Genomic DNA, 26,465 nt, shown 5'->3' on the forward strand with positions numbered 1-26,465 from the left:
AGATTTCATGGGGGGAAATCCAATCTGAGAAACACTGGAGGTCCTGACCCAAAAGGGAATGGGGCGGGGGGTGTCAGGGGTGTCATTGCAAGATTATTTTACTTCTGTGCTGCCCTCAGAGCTGGGCAGCCAACGAGTGGTGGCTGTTGGCTGGGCATCTGTCACTGAAGGCAGCGCCCCGCCAGCAGCAGCGCAGAAGTAAGGGTGGCAATACCATGCCAGGCCATGCCATGCCATCCTTAGTTCTGCACTGCTGCTGATGGCGGCTCTGCCTTCAAAGTTGGGCATCCAGCCCACAGTCGCCACTCTCCAGCTGCCCAGCTCTGAAGACGACAACACCACCACCTGCAGCAGCGCAGAAGAATAACAGTACCGCAATCCCCCTTATCATAATCTTGCAACCCCCACCCCCACCAACTTCTTTTTGGGTCTGGACCCCTACAATTACAACACCATGAAATTTCAGATTTAAATAGCTGAAATCATGAAATTTACGATTTTTAAAATCCTATGACCATGAAACTGACGAAAATGGACTGCGAATTTGGTAGGGCCCTAAGTATTGCATGAAGACAATGAATCTTTGGATAGTGGAGCTCCCTCTAACTAATCTGTAAATCAGACTCTTACAACTGAATAGCCATTTTTGTGTATATATTATGGCTCCATAGTTAAAGCTGAAACCAGAATATTCCAGACAATTAAGTCACTAGATATGCACTACTTTTACCCAGGAATACAGATCCACGCAAGTCATGAAACTGAAGTTTATCAGAGAAGCAGCTTTTCACATTAATGGTATTTTCATATTATGCAAACACAGGCAGCCTTAAATTCTGTGTATTCTTGTTACAGTAAGTTCAAAATATCATTTTTGTACCCTTGGATTTAAAGTAAGTCGACTATTCTCCTAAGGGAGAAACATTTTCAAAACCCCAAATGAGAATGAACACATTATAAGCAATTAAAAATAAAGGAAGAGTATTTACAATCTTATAGTATTCATTATTGCAAAAGCTAATAAATACACACATTCACAATTTAGAAATCAACAGAATGGTACATCATATAGTTTAAAAAGAGAGTTCCTGCCCCAAGGAGTTTACAATCTAATTATTATGTACATTTTTATATAGATTATAAAGCCACGCTAAGAAGCCTAGATCATAATTTAGTAATTCTTGTGGATTCTGCCTTGGTATTTTGATGAAAAAACAGCATGTAGTACACAAGAAACAAAGAGCATTTGGCAAAGAAACGTGGAGACAACTCCCTACTCACTACAGAGAAGCCGTTCCACTTATTTGCAGGCAGTCTTAGGTAGAAATATGTATTATGATTTTACAATTTAAACTTGTTATAAAAAGTGACTTTAGCATTTGAAATTAGTTAAGCCTCTTAGTGTACACATTTCTGCTTTTATCTAGTAAGCCCTTAAAGCCATCGGATGTGTCTATAGAGCTGTCCAAGATAAAATAGGGAGCCAAGTAAAAAGACAAAAAATAAATGGCCATAGTGGCTATTAGTGGTAGGGGTTAGTGTCAATTTAACTTTTCCAAGGAATCCTATCATTTTATACCATCAGTGTCTCAAGTAAGCATATGCAGGATCAGGGCCTTAATTTGCAAATTCCAGTAGACACAGAGCTGCTTAGATGCTTTACATAAGATCAGTGTGGCAATCCACACTGCCTCTCCTTTTCATTGGTTATAAGCAGCCAGTGAAAACAAGCTAACTGGTCTCCAGTTAGATGAATAATAAGACTTTTGACAGCTGACTGGATACAGAGGACATAACTACATCAAGGAACCAGTGTCATTTCTACACTGCTTTCTCCATTTAGAATTCAATTCCTTATCAGAACGCAGTGCTTCTTCATATTTTTTCTGAATAAACTGGAATTTAGAGAGCTCCATCGATTAAAAAAAAACTCATACTTCCATCTGAAAGTGGTCTAAAAATATTGCTAGAAACAACTCTTACCCTTACTGTAAACTAAAGAAAAAAATCCTCTGCTTTTTCAGTTTTTTTGTGCATTTGTCAGCACTGTGTATCACTAATTTGCCATTGCTGACATTTGCACCCCCTTCCCCAGGTTCTACAAGAGGAAGTTTACTAGAAACCACAGCTGAAAGTGGAGATAGCAGGAAGCAATGTGCATCGAGACTAGGGAGGGAGAAGAGCCTGAGCATGTTTGCTATTGATTGTAGGCCTATCCAACAAGAGGTATACACTTTTTAAAAGAGTGCTCTACCAAAAAAATGAAATTTAAATAATCAATCAAATCAATCAAGTAGTATCCCTTTGAACTGAAAGCTACCAGTATTCCATGGTATTTCCACTAGAGGACAAATTTCATAATTCGCCCCCCCGAAGTTCAAGTGAAATTAGTACTCTGTTTTACATTTTAAAATGCATCCACTGGGGGCCTCCGCATGCAGAAGTCTGCCTCGCGCCCAGCAAAAATACCCACCATTTTATTTTGCTTTAATCTTACTTGCTAAATCCAAAAATTGTCCAACTAAAAATAGAATCACGTAGTGTGTCCTCTGGTCACCTTTCTTTAGGACTACTGAATCAAGCTACCAAAAAAAATACTGATTACACTTGGAGACAGAACAGCTAACTGTGGGGGAATTATTACAGCTAATAGACAATTATTCCCAAGCAAGCAACAGTAAGTGGATTCCAAACCTGTTTTGTTCTCAGGGGGTAATAGTCATTAGGGATTTGCCCCAATCTCCCTTCAAACTAAATTACTTCTGTTAAGCAAATGAATTTAAGAGAACAAACAGAATAAGAACATTTGTTAGTTTTAAACTACCTACTGTAATTTATTTGTTCATGCTCAAAGTCACCACTCAAGGGGGGAAAAAAGACTATGTAAAAGAATACCAGGGTAATGGAAGCTACATTAAATCGGTTAGAACAAGATTCTTCACTCAACTTAGGACTTGTTTTTGGGGGGTTGGCTGAAGACTACACATGATGGAAGATAATTTTTTTACAGCATTTAAGTAGTGTGCACAAGGCAACTTTTGGCAAAATGGAACAAATCAGAAATCATGTCTCTACACTGTCCCTTTTATACGACCTTATAACAAATACTTAAAATATATTAATATTTAAGTGATTCCTTCTGCCCACCTCTGACTTGCCTCTTGACTAGATAATTTTGAAGACATCTCACGTTACTTCAGCTACAAGTGAAGAGAAAAATGTTCCTCTTGCCCAAGAGGAATAGAAATTCCTCTTCTTCTCACCCCCCAACTCAGAACTCCATTTCCTTCAACTCACCCTCGCTTCAGCGTCATCTTTGACCCAGAACTCTCCTCCTCCAATACCTTGTGACTGGTGACCTGCCTAAAACCACCTCCACAATACTGCCCATTTACACCACTGCCTCAACTTCCACTCTGCCGAAATCACCATCCTTCATCTCCTCTTACTTTAGACTACTGGAATTTCTTTCTCCATGGCTCTAAATCAGAGCTCCAGGTGCCCACGTGAGCAGAATGCTTCTGCCAGATTTCTTACATACACAGAAAAGCATAACTATTTCACTTCCAGCCTCACACAACCCCATTCAGTGCAAGATACTGTTCAAGTTACCTCAAATTAAAAGCCTATGGATTTGCTACAGCCTATCCAAATGGATTCTCTTTGTTGCCCTCTGCACAAGCCTCTTTCGACTCTCCATGAGTTGGCCATTGCCAACATGAGAGCCTTTATAAAATGCAGCACCTGCCATCTGGAACAGCTTTCTTACTACTGTCCACCTCAAGACCTAACAGTTTTCATAACAGAGGCAGAGCAAGTTCTCTGACCCAATGACTCTGAATTCTCTACCTCCAAAGTTATACAAAGAGACCCCAGATCTCTGCCTGCACCAGAGTACACTCAGTTACTCTCCGTCACAGAGAGCCACGTAGGTCATGGTAGTGCCCACTGCCTTCACGCAGCAACCATTTCATGATGAACAAAGAGAAAATCTGATTTGTTTAACATCATTAAGTATTCAGACTTCATATCAAAAGACAGACTACTGACAATAGAGAAACTAATCCCAAGCCTCACCAGCTTCCCTAAAAAGTAACCGAGCTGCTAGGTATTATTTCAGTACCCTTAAGTGGACACTTACATAGGAGCCTTCCAGAAATTTCTACCACCTTCAGCCAACAAACGCAGCCAACTTGACAAAGGTTACAGACCCTCACATAATGGTTTCAGAAAGTCAGAAGAGGTTACCAGTGAGAGACCCAAAAAGTCTAGTCATAGAAGTCACCATCCTCCAAGACTGGAGAGATCATCTAAAGGTTACAAGGCCTGCAGTCAGAGCAGGAGAGGAAGAGGAGCAACAGGCGCTAGTTAGAGCTCTGGGCTAGCAAGTCTTGTCAATTCGTCCTATACATTTCCAAGATCCTTCCTTTTCTGTCTATCAAGATGGCTCAAATTCTTGTCTATGCACCGATCTCTAGTCATGACTATTGCACACTACTCTTTTCTTGACTCCAAGATCCACAATTCCTCATCTAGTTCATTCAAAACACAGTTGAAGTAATCTTCCTTCCCTCTCATTCTGTTCCCTACCCTCCAACTACCAACACATAGAGATCCCTATTTTTTAGTACATCAGATTCACGCTCCATGCAGATACCTACAGGGCGCTTCACAGATCTTTCCCCACTATTTATCCAATTTTCTGTATGTTCCCATGCCTTCCCAAAAATTCTCACTTTGACCCCCATTTCTCTGTTTCTCCTACAAATTTTGGCACTTTCTTCCATAACTCCCCCATATTTCATGTGTTTATACAGTAGGCGTTGATACAGAAATGTTAATTGAATACATTGTGTAGAAGAGTTTTGTGGGGCAGTAAACTTCATTAATATGTACTGTAGTTAGAACTCTGAGTTAGTTTAGCAACAGCTCCAAAATCACATTTACATATTACTGCACTAGGTCTCAGGAAACCAACTACGGGCCCAACCCATTGGATCACCAACTGAAGGTAATACACTATGTGACCATACAAACAGGAATACAGAACTCCTAATCCTAGTCCCTGAAGTAAATTAATTGTAAATAGTTCCAATACTCGGATTTGTGAGCAGATCATTTATGGAGCAGTTCATGTTAAAACAAGGTCTCATGACCTAAAACAAAAATCACCATTTCTGGGAAAAATGCCATATAGAACACCGCCAAGAACCAAGGGAAGGCCATCTCACTGTCACCTGCCCCACTGAAATCATATCAGTCACAAGTGTGTAAGAGAGTTCATGAAACCAGTTAGTCTGGATAAGACTGTACTAGTACTTCATCATGAGATTGAATAGTTACCCAGAGCACAGGCCGCAAAAGTAATTTGGGACTGTTTCACAAACTGTAGAATAGGTGATTGACAAAATGAGATTTTATATTATTAGTGAAAAAGCAGCAAATAAATTAAGAGATGACCAGTCTTCCTAAGAAAGGAAACAAAACAAGTCTATACATATGCCCAGGGATTGCAAGACTGAATAACTTGGAGATCTCAGCATCCCGCAGAACCTACATCTGTAGCCATATATGCTTATCTTTACACCAATATTCAGCTCGGTTTTCTATGCCATCAGGGAAAATGGCAAGAGTAACAGTTGCTGGGGATGCAGGAGGAAATTTCTCTCCTCATCCCCTTCCAGAAGAAATTTTTGGTGCTCCACATAGCATCGTCAGATCAGTAACAGCCAAGCAAAACTGATTAAAATGACAGCTTCAATCAGTTGTGCCTGCTTAAGACAGTGGGGAGATCTACAAGTAGGAACCAAAAACAAACATGCCATTCTCTCAAACGGGAATTAAGAGTGTGACAGGAGTGAGAGATTCCTGCAATACCTCAAATTAAGTGTAAGCAACTCCTGGACATGACACAGTAAATCAGAATCAAAGTAACTTGCACTATTGTCTCTGCATAGCTACCAGCCTCTGTCTAGTAGCATATCAGCAAACTCATTTAACATCTCAAAGTATTTTAATCTGGAAATTAGTGCTTTTCTTAAAAAAAAGTTGTAATTTTTGAAGTACTAAAAATAAAGCTTCCTAGATCGTCCTCAAAATAAATAACTTGCCATCTACCAAGAGAAAACCTAACAAAGGACCTGATCCAAAGCCCAAGTCAGGGGCGTTTTTCCATAGACTCCAGTGGGTTCTGCACGAAGTCCATTGACAAAAGATATTTTAGGTGCAGTTTTATGCATCTCTAGATACCAAAAAAAATTGATTAAAAAAATATAGTATGTTGGTCTTTATTTAACCCTACAGATTTTAGATCATATTTCATCATCTTTACTATGCATTGCTTTCCGTACAACACATGGGGTATGGAAAAGAGAGTAAGTTCCACTGATTTCAGCAGGTGACCTCTTCTGCCTACCAGCAAGCCTTCGCTAGTATAAACATTATAGACCGTGACAGCATTGTTTTATATAGGGCACCCTCCGTTAGCAGTGGTCAAGTAAGGCAGTGGATTTAAAGTAAAATAATTATAGGGCTATAAGTTACACTGAAGTCACAGCCCCCCCTGCAACCAAAGGAACGCTTGATGGCAAGGGCTAAAAAACTACACCGGACCCCCGCTAGAATGCGCATCTATATAGCACGAATTCGCATATAATGCGGTCACAGCCATGGATCCCAAATTTAATTACTTTAATTGCATATCATTTTAATGCGGTCCTCATGTTAACACTGTACTGGGCATGGATCCCAAATCCCACATTCTAGCGAGGGTCCAGCGTATTTCCTAAAGTTACCAAACAAGATTGTGATTCCCTCTCAATAAATGATACAAACAAGAGAGCAAAGCAGTTGACAAGGGAAATTAGCTGCTGCTGCACAGATATTGGAATATATTTTGTAATCTTACATTTTCATTCTTAATGTTACTTTCTCCTTCCCCAACCCAGAAAAAAGGTCTTGGCATATCCACCATTATTGTTGTCGTTTGATATTAGTATTTCCTTTGCAAAGTTTTTATTTTGTAACACATACAAATCTGCTTGGCTACTTTTGAACTAGAGATAGAGGAAAACAGACTTGATCTAAGTCCTTAGATATTTTCCATTTAAATACTATTTCATATTTACAATACAGGATACAATCATGTTCCATATGCTTTTGATGATATGCAAACTACTGAATTATGAAAAAATATTTGCAGGCTAAGCCTGCTTATTCTTAAGAGAGAAGAAAAGGAATATCTTACCAAGCTTCAGAAAGTAACTATTGCTCACATGAAGTACCCAATTCATGTTATTTTTGTTTTAAATGATGCAATGTGTGCCACAAAACACTATGGACAAAACACATCAGTTCCCATGTATTTCAATTGCTATGTACCAACATTAGTAGTATGTAGAAAAGCACTACTCATTGGTACAATACTCCAAACATAGGAATTTTCTTTAGTGAGACTTGCATGGCATGTGATAATAGCCTATATAGTATTCCTATTACACAGAGTTACAAGTAGATGCATTGACACTGGAAAACCATAAATGTTTTCCTTACATCATGTTGTGTGCAATATAACAAAAACAGGAAAGTGTGTTCTCACAGCTAAGACTGCCATGACAAAGACTAGGCTCGCTGTATTTAGTCCTGAGTGGAGAACAGGAGGGAAATATATTTCAAACCGTGCTGCAGAAAACCTTCCAGTGTTGTCAGATTAGAATGCCAGCTAACATTTCTTTGCCAGAAATTAGGAGATTTTAACCCAGAGCTCAAGATAGATCTTCATGAATGCAGAGACAACAAAATGACCCCTTTTGAGAGGGGGGAGGATAGGTGTGGAGTAGTAAACACAAAATAAATGCTGACCTATGAAAGTGTTATCAGCATTTCAGAGAGCAGACTGCATTTCAAGTGTGTGAATTTAGTGCTGGTTAAAGGCGGAAGATCCATGGCCCCAGAAATAAATTTCTCTTTCCACAGAAGCACTGCAACGCACACCGCATCAACACAAGCACACCCACGTCCCACCTACATGCTTTGGCCATCACCTGCAGAGACCATCCATTCTTAGCTTCTCTGCTGGGACCGCCAACAATGGTGGCGTTTGTTATGTGGACATCTGCCTACTTTATGCTGGGCTAATGCCAATCAGATGGTAACTAATGGTAATTACTGACATGTTAAAACAGAAAAGAACGCTAATGGAATACCTATGCCCAGAGCCATTCAATGGATCCATTTTAGGAGTTTTCAAAACCTCTCTAACACTGAAGAGTTTTGTGGTGTGCTTTAATGAGACATTTAAAATTACATTCATGTGGACATCTCAGCTACTTGGAAGTCATGGTCTGAGAAGCAAACAGAAATATCACTAAGGTGACCTATTTTTTTGAATTGTTCTTGAGGTGCAGCAGCCATGGACTACCTGCCTCAATCCTGAGAAAAAGCAAAAATGGGGGAAGAGAAAGACACACACACACTGGGTCAAATTCAGCACTTCCGTGTGTAATCACAAACACCTGTGCAGAGTAACACTATCAAATCAGAATGGTAATGTTTTACACCCACGTTAAACAGCTGTAAGTCACAACACATGGCAATGCAGCACCACATTGTCTCTCTTCAATTCCTGAGCTGCACCTTTAGCAGTAGGTGTGGGAGGAGGAGGAAGAGACAGGCCCAGTCTGTTGCTTCAGTAACTAATGAGGGAGACACACCAAGGTGAGGCATAGAAAGGCAGCAGCAAGTGTGGGGAAGAAATAGTCAGTTGCCTCAATCTTTGTGCTGCAATATAAGCCGCATGTGTACAGGGAAACGGATTGCTTCCAGGATGCTGCTCCAATACATACATTCCTGCTGCTGCAGAGAGTGGGGGGGGGGGGGGGAAGTCTTTTGCCCTAATCCTTGTGCACGAAGCACGGCAATGGGGTAGAAATGCACACTCCCGTCTAGGCTTCCCGAGCAACAGCAGCAGAACTGGAGGCAGAAGCAAATTCCGCTAAAGGAGGGGAAAGCGGGGGCAGTAAAGGAAGGGGATAGGGATCATGGGGGAGAGGAGAGGAGAAAAAGCTTCAGCAGCCCCTTCCTCCTATCCTTGTGTAGCAGCAGCCAAGGTGTAGTGAGAGAACTCTCACTGCCCTAGATCCCAGCGCCTGGGGCAAGGGGGACCGTGACCCATACTAGCCTGGTCTCTGGGGTCCCAGTGCTTAGGGAGGAGCAGCGGCACCACGGGCATGGGGAGGCGGGAGACACTGTCCTGGTCTATCGGGCTGTGTGTGTGGAAAAGGACCTACACGGTCCTGTTCCACGGGATCCTGGTGCAGAGGCGGGGTCCAGGTGTCCCCGTCTATAGGGTCCCAGGAGGAGGAGGGACAGACAAGAACCACAGTGTCCTGGTCCAACAGGGCCCTGGCGCATGAGGGGGGAAGGACTGACGAGACCCGCCCCGCCCCGGTCTCCCCGGCGAGAGAGGGCGGGGCGGGACCCCCTGGGACCGGTCCTCAGGGGCGAGACCCCCACCGCCCCGGCGTCCAGCCGGGCTGGCGAGCGGTCGGGCCGAGGAGAGGCGCTGGGCGGCGGCGCGGCAGGGGCGGGGCGGAGCCGCGCGGCGCAGCGGCCCGGCCCCGCCCCACGCCGGGGTGGCGAATCACGCTCCTCCCCCTCCTCCATCTCAGCAGCGCCCTCCGCCAGCCTCGCTCCTCCATACAAAAGCAAAATGTCCGCCATCTTCACGGGCTGCTGCCGCCGCCGGCGGCTGCGCCCCCCGGGCCGGGCGCGCGGGGGCGGGCGTTACCTTGATGCAGTAGGGCGGCTCGTCGAAGGTGACCAGCATGTACCTGTCCCCGCGGCTGGCCGGGTCCCGGGCCCGCAGCTGCGGAGAGAGCAGAGAAGGCGGCGTTAACGGGCGGGCGCGGGGCGCGGGGCAGGCGGCCCGCCCGGCCCGCACTCACCTTCATGAAGAGCTCCACGGCGCCCTTGGCGACGTCCAGGTAGCTGGTGCCCAGGTGCGCCCGCTGGTTCATGGAGGCCGACGTGTCTATGAGGAAGAGGAGGATCGGCATGGTCCCGGCAGCGCCCCGGCCGGCCGGGCGCCCCGCGGGGGGAGCGGCTCAGCCTCCCCCGCCGCCTGCAGCCCGAGCGCTCGCAGCCCGTGGCCGCCGCCTGAGCTGCCTGGCTTCACTGAGACCCAACTTCTCTCCCCTCAGCCTCCGGCGGCACCATGTGACCAGCCCGCACGCCATTGGCTGGCCATTGTACCGTCGTTTGCATATTCATGAGCAGGGGGAGCTGCTGGGGCGAGGGCCCCCCCCTCCTCCCTGGCAGGGGCGGGCTTGGTTGCGGGGGGCGGCGCCGGGCCGGGCGGAGGAAGGGGCCGTCGCCGGCGCTGCGCTGGGAACGTCCCTGCCGGTCCGGCCCCGCGTTGCCCCGGCGAGCGGCCGCAAAGCGGGGAGCTGCGCCGTGGGCCATGCCGGGCTCCCAGGCCAAGGCGCGCGCCTCCTGGCGCCTGCCCGGGGCCGGCCACAGGCAGCAGGAGTCCTACCTGCCGTCCCTGGCAAAGCCGGTTCCTTGCCCAGGCCCCCACGCTCAGCCTGGTCTCCCACGCGGGCTCTCTCGGCGCAGGCTGCCTCCAGCATTTCCCGGGGGGGCGGCGGAATTACGTGCATTCCCAGCAGCAGTTTAGATTCACGGCGCTTAAGGCCGGAAAGGACCCTTGGATCACCCAGCCTGACAGGCAGAGCCCAGGCCATTACATTGCACCAGAGCCCAATAACTTGTGTGCTCGCTGGAGCGTAACTCGTGTTTGCCTAAAGCATGCCTTCCAGAAAGGCATGAGTCTTCCGAGGAAGACGGCAAGAGAGGGAGAATCTATCGCTTCCCTTAATAGTTTGTCCCAATGGTTAATTATCCTGAATGTTAAGAATATGATATCTAATTTGGATGTCTGGCTTCAGCTTTCAGATACTGCTTCTTGTTATGTGTCTTTCTCTGCTAGAGTAAAGAGCCCTGAATATCTGGTATTTTCTCCCTGTGAAGGTACTTAAGAGACTCTAATCTAGTGACTTGTCAATCTTCTTTTCCATAAACTAAACAGATCAAGCTCTTTAAGGCTCTCACTCTAAGGCATTTTCTCTAGCCCTCAAATCATTTTTGTGACACTTTCTGTACCTTCTCCAACTATAGAACATCCTTTTAAAAACAGACACCAGAACTGAACAGTGTTCCAGTATTGATCTCACCAATGCCCTATAGAGGCAAAATCACCTCTCAACTTTAGATCTACTGCTGCTGGGATGACTAGATATTGGATAGAACGGCACAGAGCACTTTACAAGAACACATTAACAGCACCTTCAAAGAAAAACACAACTTCCCAGCCTCTTACAATTAAAAACTTAATCCTATTTAAAGTCCTCCAAGATAAAGGAAATTATCGTTAATTTGGAAAATTGTTCAATTTACTTGTAAGAAAATAGAAATAATATATGGAGTCAGAGTGTCATCTCAAACTTTTAAAAGACAATATACAAACTCTGGCCCCAATTCTGAGCTGAGGGTCTTTAAGCAACCTTTACACGTCTCTGATTCTGGACCTGGCTGCTGGTGTTACTTATGCTACCTACAAACTTCTCCCTATCAAGCCACCAGAGAGTCCAGAAGAGCAAGGATGCAGAATGCTCTGGCCCACCCCTGCATTGCATGAGAGTGGTTATAGAAGGCTATTATGCCAACCTTCCAATAACCCAGTGAACCCTTCTGCCCTGCTAGAATTCATCTTGGTTTCAATCACTCTCTTCTGTTGGTGTAGTAAAGAAGCCAGACCCTGGCTCCAAATTAAGGTCATTAACTGTGTGCTGGCCCATTAACATGACCACAGCAGTTGAACTAAGCACTGGATTTCAGGGCCACTGGATTTCTGGACTCTAAAAACTTTAAAGAGTCCTGAATCCCTTACCCCTTCCATTTGTTACTGTTTGTTATTTGTAGTATAATGTTCATCTAGGCTACCAAAAGTTGCCACAGTTACTGCATGTACTGAATTTATGCATGCAAGTGGCAACTAATGATACCAAAAAGCAAGGAGATGCAATTAAAAGGAAGGAAAAAACCTCCATCTGCAGGAGAAAGGATGAAATGCTCTGGATCAAAGAAAGGGAAAAATGCTACTGAGGCCTCAATTCTGCAATAAGCTCTGCACAGGTGGACCCCTGTGCATGCAGTCCCCTGATTTGAACTTATCAGTAGTTCAAACCCTGGTGCTGCCATATACCTACTACCAGTGTAGTGCTAACTAGCATGCATAGCTTCCACAACGAAGCCAAAGAAGCTACGTAGTACTATGCCCACTAGTAAGTGTTTAGTATTTTTTTGCAAAGAGGTACTGTCAACAATCGCCTTTTAAAGAGATAATTCAGTTATTAATAACACTTTCCACTGAATGGAAACAATTTTTAGAGATAAATATTAATGTCACAATATACGTCCCCTTACTATTTGCACATTAAAAAAAGGAGTACTAGTGGCACCTTAGAGACTAACCAATTTATCTAAGCATAAGCTTTCGTGAGCTATATGCTCAGATAAATTGGTTAGTCTCTAAGGTGCCACTAGTACTCCTTTTCTTTTTGCGAATACAGACTAACACGGCTGCTACTCTGAAACCTATTTGCACATTATGCAGCCTGAACAATTAAAATAGATCAGTCAGTTTCTCTGTTTCTAGTCCATTTCAGTTGACTTTTCTGATGTATTTGATCAATAATGTTCCCTTTCACCAACACTGACAGCATGGGAGAGGGGAGTTAAAATCCCTTCCAAAACGTTTTTAATTGAAAGTAAAGACAAAAATTGTTCATGAATATACTTCTACTCCTACTGATCAGAATCATCTCTGGTGTAACTCCATTGAATTCAGGGATGAATTTGGCCTGCTAGGTATTGTAAATACTCTCTTCATCCCTTCACACACACAAGATCTACATTTTGAACCTAAAACTGGTAAATGTTATTCCTGTCTCTATACTGATTTTATAAAAGTCCCCCCCATACCTTTTTAATAACTAGCTTAATTTCTGTATTTATATTTTACACATAATTTAGCAAATTATTTAACAGTCATGGACTATAAAGGGAGAGAACCATTTAAAAAGCTTGTATGATGAAAACAAAAAAACAAAGTTACATTCAAACGTGTGACTTGGCTGCTCCATTTTCAAGAGCCTGACCCAATAGTCACATCTGTGCAATAGAAGTACATCTGTCATTAGGGCTTCTGAATTTTAGCAATTATGATGAAAACACTGAAGGGGGTGAAATATTTTAAAGCAAATTTAGTGCACATGAATGGAGCCAGATTGATAGAATTAGAATTTGAATCCCAAATTATCCAGGCAAGGTACAACACAAGTAGTGCATACTTTCCCACAGTTCCCTGCTAACATGTCTCAGCCTTGACCCTACAAGGACAAATTCTAGGTATGAAAAGGGCACTTTAGTCTTGATTCAGTCCTTCTCTAGAAGATGTCAGCTAACACCAACTGCGATGTACACATTCATCCACCAAGAACTTGTCTGTGACCCCATAGTAATTGCTCACACCAATGAATAGCGATCAGATCAGAACAGATGGTAATCTTTGATCACAGATGAGCTGGAGCAATTCAAACTAACAACCTAGTGGTCAAAGGTTCTGTATCTGCAATGATCCATTAGGCCATGTAAGAGGCTAAAAGATACTACAAACACATAACTCTCCCATGATTCCTTTGACTTGGAGTGGACAGGAACCCAGTTATCTCAGAGTCCTTTCCCACCCTTCCTCATCACAGCAGTTAAAGGTCGAGACAGAAGTATCTTGCTTTCAGTTTCTGAGGTTGATATTTCCAGGAATGGTGGCAGGCAATGCGCTCTCAGATGAGAGCTATGGCTTTTGGAATTTGTTCCAGCTGGAGTCCACCAGAGCTCTCTGAAGTCTAGCAATACTCGGGGCAAAATGCAAGACTTATTTTAGTTTAGATTGATGTGACTTTGATAATGGTTGAAAATAATGGACGCCATGGTTGCTAATGTGCACAGAGACAACAGCAGTATGTGGATACTCTATTCCAGAATAAAAATCACTTTATTCCGGAATAATTTAGTGTGCTTTAATCTGATCCATTTTACCATGCAGACAAGCTCTTATTTTTCTATTCCCTGTCCTGACCTAACTTCACATCTAACAAGATTTTAGCTCTAACAACCTTTGCTTCTTGACCTTTGTATTGCTTCATAGGATACTTTGTTCTCAGCTAGTTTCTATCTGACAGCAACACCAACAAGATCAAAAGATCTGAAAGGCACTAGCCATGCACCCTTGAGCATTAAAGGAACCCAACTTTGGCACCTGATGAGCAATTAGAGTTTGAAAAGCATTTGATGGATCACTCAGGAAGAAATATTCTAATTTAAATCTCCTTTTGCTGCCAGTTCCTGGACAGGTAAATCCTTCAGTCCACGTTCTATGCTCCCAATCTTGGCCTTGCAATCCAGCCACCCTGACCACTTGTTTGATCCAGCAGCCCTAAATAATTAACACTTAGATCATTTATATAGAACTTTTAATCTTTAAATCACTGTAAAAATATTAATTAATCCTCACAATGCCTCCCTGGGGTAGGTATTATTCCTTTCATGTGGATGGGGAAACCAACAGAACGGCTAAATGACTTGCTCAAGGCACTGGTGTCAGTGCCAGAATTAGAGTTCAGAAGTGTCTCGCTCCCAGTACTATTTTCATACTAGACCTGCCTCCCACTCTATTTCCTCTCTAGGAGGATGAAATATATTTACAGGAAGTGAACTCAAAGATTTGTTTGTGGCTGAACAAGCTTATCCAATTTGAGGAGCAAGAAAAAGTTACCTAGTACCTCTTTCCTCAGTTCCAGCAACCAGGGGAACCAACATGGCAGGAGCAGATTCTGGAATGTTTAAAGCCTGCAAGGAAGCTACTGGTGATGTTAAGCAAACCAAAGAGGAAGGATGCTCTTTTATGACACTAAACTGTGTCTCAGCACATCAACATTCAATTCTTGGGTCTGCCACAGATTTCCTGTGTGACTTGGGGAAGTCACTTAATTTCTCTGTGCTTCTGTTCCCCCATCTGCAAAATGGGGAAAATATTTTCTCATTCTTTGTCTGTTTTGTGTATTTAAACTATCAGCTCTCTGGGACATGAACTCTGCATGAACAGCACTAAGCACAATGGGACCTTGCATAAATTGTGCGCATGTCTAATCATCTTCTTGCATGTGCTATCAGCAGGACTTGACCCCAGAGCCTATAGCATTAAAATCACAGAGCCTTGCCATTTGAAATTTTAATAGTGTTTTTGTGTGGATAGAGCACTGGACTGTGACTCAGGGGACCTGGGTTATAGTTCCAGCTCTGCCACTGGCTTGCTGAATGATCTTGGGCAAGTCACTTCACTTCTCTGGGCTTCAGTTTCCCTATCTGCATAATGGAGATAATGGATACTGGCCTCCTTTGTAAAGTGCTTTGAGACTGACTGATGAAAAGTGCTATCTCCTATTATCTAGTAGCAGTAGTAGGCAGTTAGCCACTTGTAGTCCAGACAGTTGAAGGGGACATGACACGTTATGCCAGTGTATTCCACAGATCCTATTAAAAATCAAGCCCTTATTTTTGCTGTGTGTTGCTGGACTGTGACGCCGGTCATGCTGACTGCACTCATTTTTACTGGCTTTGTAATTACATTATAGACCTCCACACAGTTATTGTTCTGCTGCTAATTTGGAAATACACTTATCCTTTTAAAGATTTTCACTCTCCGTTACATGCTTCATATCTTTGCCTCACCCACAATCTGTACAGTGGTTAAGAACTCAGGGCCTGATCCAAAGCCCATTACAGTCAATGGGAGTCTTTCCATTGACTCCAATAGATTCTGGATCACCTTACATGGCAGTAACTGAAGGCTGGAGATAAATCCCATATTAACTTGATCCTGAAGACTTTTCACATGCAAGTGTCCCATAGACTTCCATGGGAGTTATGCATACACTGCTGAGTTTGTTCTCAGAAGCTCAAGTAAATTAATTTTCAGCACTGAATTATGATGGAGATTATACTACAGGTTTAAATATATCCTGAATTCAGCACATTTCACACTGATTTATAGGCAGTTCATAAATTTGATGCCTACAGTTGGTAACTGTCATATTTATCTATAAATAATGGAAGCAATATATAACAAGTATAAATAATTCAATATAAATAATTCAAAGAAAGACTGGGATTTTCATATTGGCTATCATCCCTTCCACACACTAGTGAAAATGAAGCCTAAAACGGTCATAAGTACAGGAGTAGGGGGATCAGAGTGCACACAGCATTATCCCCTCTTCCTGTCCCAGGCATACTGGAAGCCATTTATGTCGTGTGATGTGATGTCAGGTGCATGTCCAGCTGATGCGGGGCTGAAGTTAAGAGGATCTGGCAAATTAGCAAGGGGAATGGGCAATATGCAGCTGTAACCACTCTGCTAATGACAGCACAGTCCCTGGAGAGCTACTAGAGACCAGAGGAAAATATGGATTAACATTGCCCAAATAGAGATCCATATGTTTGAGAATAGATTTGACCTAAGTTTCCTGCATTCCACAGAGTTAGGAGAGGAGTCATGGCTGACCTTGTTATATAGCTGCCAACCCCTTCTTCCACATGAGATACCGCAGTAGAGAGTTTTCCTATGGCCCATTCCCACATATTTTTCACATGAAAGGGGCTAACATTGCCTATGGCCCAAAGACAAAAGTCAGATCACTTCAGCCTGCATAACAGCAAACAGTCTAATTTCCAGTTGGCTTTAAAGACCTGAATCAAGGGGATGGGGAAGAGATTGGCTGTCCATGTTCTGAGATCATTGTGCTATAAGGGCAGACAAGCAAAGTCTCAACCAAATATCCCAGAAGAGATAAAAAATTAATCAAAAAAGCAGGATGTCAAAACACGCAGCAGCTGCCCAGACATGGAAAACTTTGTGTGAAGAGTTAGTCTCAACATTCAAGAGAACATCCCCTCAGGAGGAAAAATAGCATTTAAAAACATTGCTGGGAGTTGATGAGAATGGAACAACTGAAAAGTTCAGTGGTTTCTTGACAAAAAGAAATTGAAACCCTCCTTAGTAATTATATTTAACCAGGTTGCCAGGTGTAAGAAGATAAAAGACGAGACACAGGAACATACAAAATTAAACCAGAAGGTGTTTGTTCCAGTTGTACTATATCTTCGTTATCTGATTGCAGATAATGCCAGATAAATGTGTCGCTTCTACTTCCGCTCAGCCACTAACTCTATATGTCTCACTCTGTGTCCTTGTGTAAAAATGGGGACGTAATTCCTACTTATCTCTCAGGGACATTGGGAGACAATGGACCCAATTCTTGGGTTCACTGTGGTCCTTTTACACCACTTTACCAACACAAAGGGGCTGCAAAGCCAGCAGATCTGGACAGTTGGGAATTCCTCCTGTGTACAAACAATCCTGCTCGGTGTAGCAGATCTGTGCCACCTCCCTTGCAGCCCTCAGGGTAGGGAGCACAGAACAGTCAGGGAAAGGGAGCATGGCCAGAGTATGTCTATGCTCCAGCTATTCTCAGCTGTTGGAATGGTCCTTTGGAACCACAGGAAGCAAGGCAAACATTATAGTAGTCTTTAGGCTGCCAGGGTATGAACTGACCCCCAGCCGCATTCAGAATTGTGTGAAGCCACTTTTACTTCCTACTCTCTGGTCCTATGCCAAGCACAGCTCGGCCAGTCTTGAGATTCAGACCCAATGAGCTTTGGCGTACTTGGATGAAAGGCGTAGTAGAAGCATGAAGTATTGTTACCCACTGGAAAGCAACCACTTAAATCAAATGAATTTACAGAGTAGTTTTTGGTGACATTATTCAAGCTACGATGTAAGAGATGACTCAATATATCCTGTGGTGATAAAAGCTACATACTTCTCTCCATATTCTTGAGTGGGAGACACACAACCTGTAGTACATCAGTACCCTAACGGATTCCTGAAACTAGGAAAGATTCTTTAAAGAGCCTACAGTCAACAGAGCTCTGTTGTCTAGAGTTGGAAGAGGCATTTCCCTTAACCAGAGCTCCAAAATTCAAGGCATAGAGTGACATCATCATCATTATTCAACATTTATATCACAGCAGTGCCTAGCAGTCTCAACCAGGTCAGGGCCCCATTGTACTAGAAACTGAAAAGGCATGTAGCAAAGGACAATCCTACCCTACCTTGATTGGATTGTGTTTCCACACGACTGAGCAATGTTGTGCTGTAAATAAGCCTTATGAATAGTACAAATGCTCCTTCATGGAGTCTGAAATTCACTCCAGGGGAAAAAAAAGGTATGTAACCTGCTCATCAGCATATGTTACACATCCCCTTCTGTAGCTGATTGACAGAGGATATGGGTTTATTTGGGTACATCTACACTGCAGCTGGGAGCTAGTCTCCCAGTCCAGGTAAAGAGACTCACACTTTGAGCAGGGGATTGAACTAGATGACCTCCTGAGGTCCCTTCCAACCCTGATATTCTATGATTCTAAAGGGACTCGAGTTAGCTAAAAATAGCAATAGCAATGTGGACATTCCAGCTTGGGAGAAAGCTCAGGCTCCCAAGGCCACCAGAAACCCTAGACTGGAAAGCCTGAGCTCCAGCCTGAGACAGATCATCACATTGCTATATTTAGTGTACAAGCTCAAGCCCTGCTAGCGCAAATCTGTCTACCTGGGCCAGGAGGCTTCCTCCAGCAGTAATGTAAGCATACCCTTACAGCTCCCAGATAGAGAGCTTAGCTCTTTAGCACAAGCTGTTGAGACTTATATTTCAGCTGTGGACATTACAGAGATTCCAGATTGAAGAACTGCAGCCAGAGAGAATATGTAAATATCTAACCGCATTTTAGTATATCAGTCTCACAAAACAAGATATAGACAGACACAAAACTCACACCAAAAACCTGAAGGCAAGCCATAGGGGTAGGTGTTATCTGAACATATTCTGGGTGGTTCTCAAATTGAAAGATTCCTAGTCTGATATCAGAAAACTGTTGCATGAGTTAAATTAGGGATGAATACTCCAAATTCTCCAATACCATATCAACAGGCAATGTCGGGATTCAATGAAATGAAATCCTTGTGACCACAGCAATAAATATATTTCATCATCACTATGGTTGCAAGAAAAATACCCACCATAAAAACCAACGTTCAATAGAACTGTGATTTATCATAAGCATTTATTACAAAAGGTCTCTTGGATTAAAATGAGATTATTTTGGAAAAAGAACATTTTTAGAGGATAACAACAGCTGAGAGAATTAATTAATGGTTAGAGCACACGTCTAGGAGTCAAGCAATCTGAGTTCTAGCTCTGACTCTGCTACAGACTTGCCACGTGACCTCAGCCTAGTTACATACCCTCTGTGCCTCAGTTTCCCCATCTGCATAATGTTATTTATCATTTTAACAACACTGTGTTGGGAATCTCCCAATAAAGACAAAAGACATGAGACCTGCCCTAAAGAGTTTATAAACTAATTTCAGACATGATCGAATGGATAGGTGCAGGGAGGGACAAGAGAAAAAGGCCCATGCAACATTAATAGGATAAAGTGGAAACTCAGCAAAGGCTAGTGCACAGGATAAAAAAATGGTTTTGCTCCATTAATTTATTTTTAAAATATTAATAGACAAAGAAGAAGCAGTTTCTTGAAGCATTGTAGAAGAAATGGATCTCCAGGAAGAATTTAAATGAGGAGAGGGTGTTGTCTTATTGGAACAAGTTCAGGGTCTGCGTTCCACGTGTGGGTTGAAATGTCAGAAAGGTTGCCGGAGAAGGAATTAAACAGGGTGATGAAGCTGGCATCATTAGAAACAGAGCAGGTAGGGAGGATCAAACTGGTAAGGGACTAAGGTAAGCAAGGAGGGAATGAGTTATGTAGGGCCCTAAAGACAACTTGAACCTGGTATCATATAAAAAAACGGAGCAGCAGAGGTGCGGAGGTAGGTATCATGAAAGGGAAGCAAGATGATCTTACCAGATACTTTTTGCATAGATTTGAGAAGAGATACAATAATACTCTCCTACCCCACAGAGGCATTGTAAGGAGGCCTAGTGTTTATAAGAATCCTTTGAGATGGTTAAAGGAAACAGCTATATAAAAGCAAATTGTGTTTAACCTAATCAAATACACATTGTAATTGGGTCTGGTACCAAGACAGTGCTTTGGAGTTGGGGTCATTACAAATATTTTATGAATTCTTTAAGGGACCGTGACAATTGCCTCTACATTTGGAAGGATGATTCAGCAAGAAGTTATCTTGGTTGCAAAAGCCTTTTACGGTGCCCCATACCCCAGAGGGGGAAGAAATGCTCTTTTTCCTGCAGTCCGTACCACACCGCTAAACAAACCTTCTCTCCAACATCCAATTCAAAGACACGTGCAGATTCTTTTCAGCCTCAGTATTTACTCTAGCCCGTCTGGAGTATCTCACTTGAGGTGACACATAGGGGAAAAACAGCAGACTTTACAGCCTGTCTTCAAAGCATACTTTTAACTGTTGGAAGTCTGAAAAGGTCTTTTCTGGCTCATTGACCCATCCCTTCCCGATGTCAGCTAGGGAGAACTGTGTGTGTAACTAAGAACTCATGGGCCTGCAGTCACCTGTGCTGAGTCTGACTGGCATCCCACCTATCACTTCCATACATGCCTTGGTACTATATATTATTTGTATTATTGTAATGCCTAGGAGCTCTACTCATGAACCGCGGCCCACTGTGCTAGATGCTGTACAAACACTGAACAACAAGATGGTCCCTGCCCCAGAGAATTTACTAGGTGCATCAGTCCTGAACCAGCTTACCTCTTACCAGAGCTACACAAGCTTTCTCTTCAGTTCTCATTTTGGCACAAGAATGTGTCCTCCTGAGGAGAGCGAGAGTTTAATATACAACCTAACAGCACGTCACCATGGTGAGATCACACCCATCCCTGTAGGAGAACACACTGGCTCGTTTTCTCTGCTCTCACTTTCTCCCTGATCCTGCTGGTTCCCTCTCTAACTCTTTCCTCTCTCTTACCCCCTTGGCCCCTATGCTGTTTTCCTCACACACTCTATCCAGCTTCCTAGTGCCTTCCATCAGGCTTTCTATCTCCTCTGACCCCCTGGGTGTCTTGCTGCTTTCTTCTTCCAGACACTAGCTCCTACCTGTCACGGAAACATCTGATCCCAGCAGTCCATTGTTCCTCCTAAATGGCCATCACACAGAAGAGTCTGTTCAGCTCTCTGTCCAAAGAGCAGCAGAGGGGAAGAATATCACTCTGTGTCTACCCCATTAGAACTCCCCTTACCTGGTATAAGTGGTCTCTCACAGCTGCAGCTCAAACTTCTCCACTATTTTAACTTTAAATTAAATACACAAAAGTTTTCAGAAGGGAGTGTTTCAGGCATCTTTCCTTGGAGCCTTTTACCCCTCTGAACATTAAAGTCTCAAAAGCTATAGCTCTCTGCTACTTTGCATGATAAGAGAAAAGGAGTACTTGTGGCACCTTAGAGGTTAGTCTCTAAGGTGCCACAAGTCCTCCTTTTCTTTTTGCGAATACAGACTAACACGGCTGCTACTCTGAAACATGATAAGAGAGTGACTACCCCTGGGTCTGGAGGTCCTGGGTCACTCCTGTGTTTTAGATTTATGTAGCTGTCTCACTGAGACACATACATGTCTGGCAGTGTCACTGGAGGGTATCTGGGCATCTGCTTTCCAGACACCAGGTCTCAACCTCCTATTTTATCATTTGTGTGTAATTTTTCTTCTTTTAGGAGTTACTGGAGAGTGAATACCCCAGGTGAGAGCATTCACCCTCATACAGTGAATAAGTGCACCTAAGCTATATAGTACTCTATACCTCCTATGACTTAGATAAAACTGAAAAATGGACAGTTAACAAGCTATTGATCCAAACTGTGCTGAACAAGAGTCAGTATCGCTTTGCATTTAACAATGTTCGATGTGGGGAATAGTTTGCAGCCACCACACTTTTGGAGGAGGCAGACTGGACAGGGCTCCCTTTTATGCCGTTCCTCAATTGGCCAGAGAAATCACTGCAGAGTGATGGAGCACACTCCCATGCCCCAGGGCTAAGCAGGCTACTTCCTAGCAACATTCCCATCTCTTGCCAGCTTTCAGAGCAAGAGACTGGAACTCATACCTTAGCTTTCCATTTGTCAAGTAAGAGCTCCATCACTTAGCCAGTGGACAGGCCTCTCTGAGAACTTTTTAAGTTTACAGTTTACAGTTAATAAATATATGGACTTTTTAGGCTAGATTCTAAAATCCTTATTCTACTGACTTGAGTGGGAGGTTTGCACGATGTATGAATACAAGACTGAACCCTCATGGCCGTATTGTCATACCAGTAATTGCCCCAATTTTGTAAAGCCTTAGGTACATGATAGTTTTACACAGGTGAGGAGTCCTGGACTTTTTTACTATACATATTTATCTGACAGACTAAAATACTACACACTAATCACCACTTCAAACACAGATTAATTTTAAAAAAGCAACCAAAAAAACCAGAGCTTTCCACCCTGGCTCTTACTGGCTTCAAAACTGTAACAGCAACCAAACAGTTTAAAAAAAATACGGACCTTACAAGCATACTAGTCCGTATAAACTTAATCTCAGTTGTTTTGTCCATCTGGTTTAAAACCACTCCATAAATGTGCTCCTCAAGGGTTCAGATTTTCTGTATCAAATATAAGTTTTTTCAGCACATAAATCCTTGTTTTCAGGTATTTATAAATAAAAAGAACACTGACTCTGGAGGTAACTCTGTAAATCAGTATCATTCCAGCAGTGTGGGAGCATAGGATTCTCCTCTAGGATAGGTGACACTAATTAAGACTAACTTCAGCATTGCTTTCTGCTATGTCATTACAAGGTAAATTCAAACCTGAAAAATAGTTAACGTTAACTGTTCACATCTCTTCCTGTTGGCCTTTCTCAATACAGAATGAGTTACTGAGCTTTCCACTCTATCACAGTTCTCTTGCTTTTTGTCTCACCCTTGCAACCTTTAGATTTTTATGCTTCATTATTTCCTATTGCTGGCAAAATACAAGAGCTTTGCAGCCAGGTTCTGCTCTTCGGTTACATGTGTGCAACCTCAGTGAACTGAACAGGGTTGCAAGAACAGAATTTGTCTTTTCACTTCCTTTCTGAAGCTTTCAACAGTTTCCAAGAGCTAAATGCTAGTTATTTCTGTACAAATAGGCAATAACGAATCTTGTAAACTCTGTCATTGTTGGGTAATATTCTTTGATGCTTTTGTCTAAAAAAAGCAAGAGATGTTTGTAATAACAATTAAAAAACAAATAAACCTCTTGGCTGTTATGTACCACCTTAACAGAGTAAATGTTCTTCACTAGCCAGACCAGTTGTTCTCTGATGTTTTTCTTGTGGACTACTTCTTAAGTTAGAAATACTTTTCGGGAGAACTCCACCATCCAATCCCTCACCTGCCCTGCAGCAACCAAACTGGATGGTTACATAAAAAGGTAATATTATGGTATGTCCCTAGCTTTAGTTACATTGACGGTTGCACTTAAAGCAGGACTAAAATTCCCCTGTTTCACACTTCAGTGTTTGATTTTAGTCTCCAAATTTAATATATTCACTCTTCCTGAGACAATTGAATTCTCTATCATATTTTCTTGGTTAAATATTTTTCTTTAGATTTGTCATTAATAAAGAAAACCCATACAAAGCTCTGAGTGCCCTGACAATAATTAAACTTACATACCCACTCAGCAGCAAAAACACAAATAGATTAAAGCCACCAATCAGCAGCCTTCGATAACGAAGTGAAGATAATAATTTACTTGAGCCAACGGAAAGTAAAATGAAAATAACCCCCAGAAGAGCCTCTCTCAGTCAAATCAGATGCAGGAAAATATTTAATAACTTGTAAGAGGAAACAATTACTAATGAGCCCTTAAAAATACCCCAATTGTATTTTTTTTCCTGGACTCTAGGTAACAATCATAGTTCCTACATACAGTCTTCCCTCTCCCTTCCTCCCCTCGCCCATCTCTCTGAAACACAACACACACACACACACACACACACACACACACACACACACCCCACACTTTCATAACAGCTCAGGGATAGGACAGTTTTAGAACTTAGTGGAGCATGAAGGAAGCTATTCCCCTTATTGAACACAGCCTATTTTGTCTCTGTAAGGAAAAGCCAACTGTAGTGTCAGTTTGTACCAGCTACCTCCAATCTCTGTCATTACTGACCACTTCCCCGATTCTCCTGCTCTGTGCACGCACCACACAGAACCTGAGAAGCCAAGAAAGCAACGTGGACCTTCTGTGCTCCTACATTCCTGCTCCCTTTAGCCCCATTTAGGGTTGCCAATTTTGATTGGACGTATTCCTGGAGGTTTCTTCACATGACATAATCTTTAATTAAAGATTAATCTTTAATTCCTGGAGACTCCAGAACAATCCTGGAGGGTTGGCAACCCTACTTCTCCTCCCCACCTCACACATACACATTTACAGCTTCCTCAGTATCTCATCCATCAGCCAGGAGGCAGCAGACATGTACGAGGACATAAGGAGTGATCAAGGCTGGGAACTGAGTGGAGGTGTGTAGGAGGAGAAATGGGAAGCAGGAGAGCTCCAAGCAGGAGACCACAGCTGTAATGGGGACCTGGGATTGGGGGGAATTCAGTGCTTGTAAACCAACCCATTGATGCTTCAAAGGCTTTCCTGACACTGCTGTTTCAGGGCAACAGTGCCAGGAGAGTAGAGTGTCTCTACGCTAAGGAAGCAGTGCTTTGAGAGTTCCCCTCAGTGCAGCTACCAGTTTGTTGTACTGGGGAACAGAGGCAATGGTGCTGGAGCAAGCCCTTCAAGTGTCAGTACCTCAGTTCAGATGGTTGCGGGCTCTCCTATATCATGGATTCCAGAGTCCCTGCCTAGCTAGCTTGCGTCATCCAGCACACTGAGCAGCAATGCCATGGGGAGGAGTGAGAATATACAGGAGAATGGGGGTGTGGAGACAAAATGGGGAAAGAGTTTTGTAGGGTAGCATTGAGAAGTAAGAAAAGCAGAGAGGAGAGCAACTCTGCTCTAACAAGTCTCCTGTGGGTCATCTGGGAGGAATTGTATTGCACATGATATGTGATTTATTCAAATGACATTGTCACCGTTACCTATGCATACACACAATGGCAGCCAAACTAAATGTTGCCCCACACTGTTGTAATGGACAGAAGGATGGAAGCCAAAAAGAACATTTCAAATGGATTTGGTACCAAATAGTTCCACTAGAGTTCCCATTAGACAGATCATATTTTTCTTTTAAAATATTTCATAATGGTATGTCATATCATAGCACACACCAGTACTATCAGTCAGAATGAGTTACTTTCTAGAACAACAAAGCAGGAAACAAAGGATGAAGACTCCTCAAGAGAGCACACAGGTCAATCTTCAAAAATCAGATCTGATTTTGGGTGCCTCTGTTTTTGGGTATCCAAGTTGACACATCTTGGGCTTGATTCATTGGTGCTAATAACTCAGAACTTCAAATGAAGCCACTGGAATCTGCAGTTTCTCAGCATTTGGGAATCAGGCCCAAACCGGACACTCAAACATTGAGACACAAAAAGAATCTAAAATCCACTGAGAATTTGACCCACAGTGTCTCCCCTGGACAATCTGTAAGTGAGCAATGACAACTAAATGGTTGCTAAACTCTACACCAGTGGTTCTCAAACTTTTTTTCCGCAGACCACTTGAAAATTGCTCAGGGTCTTGGCAGACCACTTAATGATATTTCCAAATGTTGTTTGTACCGTTAGCTAACTACTGTAAGGTTTCAGAGTAACAGCTGTGTTAGTCTGTATTCGCAAAAAGAAAAGGAGTACTTGTGGCACCTTAGAGACTAACCAATTTATTTGAGCATAAGCTTTCGTGAGCTACAGCTCACTTCATCGGATGCATACTGTGGAAAATACAGAAGATGTTTGTTTTTATACACACAAATCATGAAAAAATGGGTGTTTATCACTACAAAAGGTTTTCTCTCCCCCCTCCCCCCAAATTCTCAGTGGATTTTAGATTCTTTTTGTGTCTCAATGTTTGAGTGTCCGGTTTGGGCCTGATTCCCAAATGCTGAGAAACTGCAGATTCCAGTGGCTTCATTTGAAGTTCTGAGTTATTAGCACCAATGAATCAAGCCCAAGATGTGTCATCTTGGATACCCAAGGGAGTGGGAGGGTGGGGGGTTAGGAAAACAAGGGGAAATAGGCTTGAATAGAGACTGGGAGTGGCTAAGTCATTATGCAAGGTAACCTATTTCCCCTTGTTTTCCTAACCC

At 43.0% G+C, this 26,465-nt stretch overlaps 1 protein-coding gene across 9 annotated transcripts in view; it reads right to left on the reverse strand.

The window, feature by feature from the left end:
• The window catches only part of LOC140916749 (integrator complex subunit 6-like), a 54,048-nt gene extending 43,850 nt beyond the window's left edge, over positions 1-10,198 (reverse strand). For 4 of the 9 annotated variants that reach the window (XM_073358479.1, XM_073358482.1, XM_073358481.1 and 1 more), the window contains exons 1-2: positions 9,945-10,198; positions 9,788-9,865 (exon numbers count right to left, since the gene is read on the reverse strand). In XM_073358479.1, coding sequence (XP_073214580.1) covers positions 9,788-9,865; positions 9,945-10,055 — 189 coding nt within the window. In that variant the 5' untranslated portion in view covers positions 10,056-10,198. Of the gene's footprint in view, positions 1-8,562; positions 9,583-9,787; positions 9,868-9,944 lie in introns of those variants that run through there. The other 5 variants (XM_073358476.1, XM_073358474.1, XM_073358478.1 and 2 more) reach the window with 4 other exon arrangements.
• Positions 10,199-26,465: the final 16,267 nt, after the last annotated feature.

Source organism: Lepidochelys kempii, chromosome 9, assembly GCF_965140265.1.
Source record: "Lepidochelys kempii isolate rLepKem1 chromosome 9, rLepKem1.hap2, whole genome shotgun sequence".
NCBI classification, from domain to species: domain Eukaryota; kingdom Metazoa; phylum Chordata; order Testudines; family Cheloniidae; genus Lepidochelys; species Lepidochelys kempii.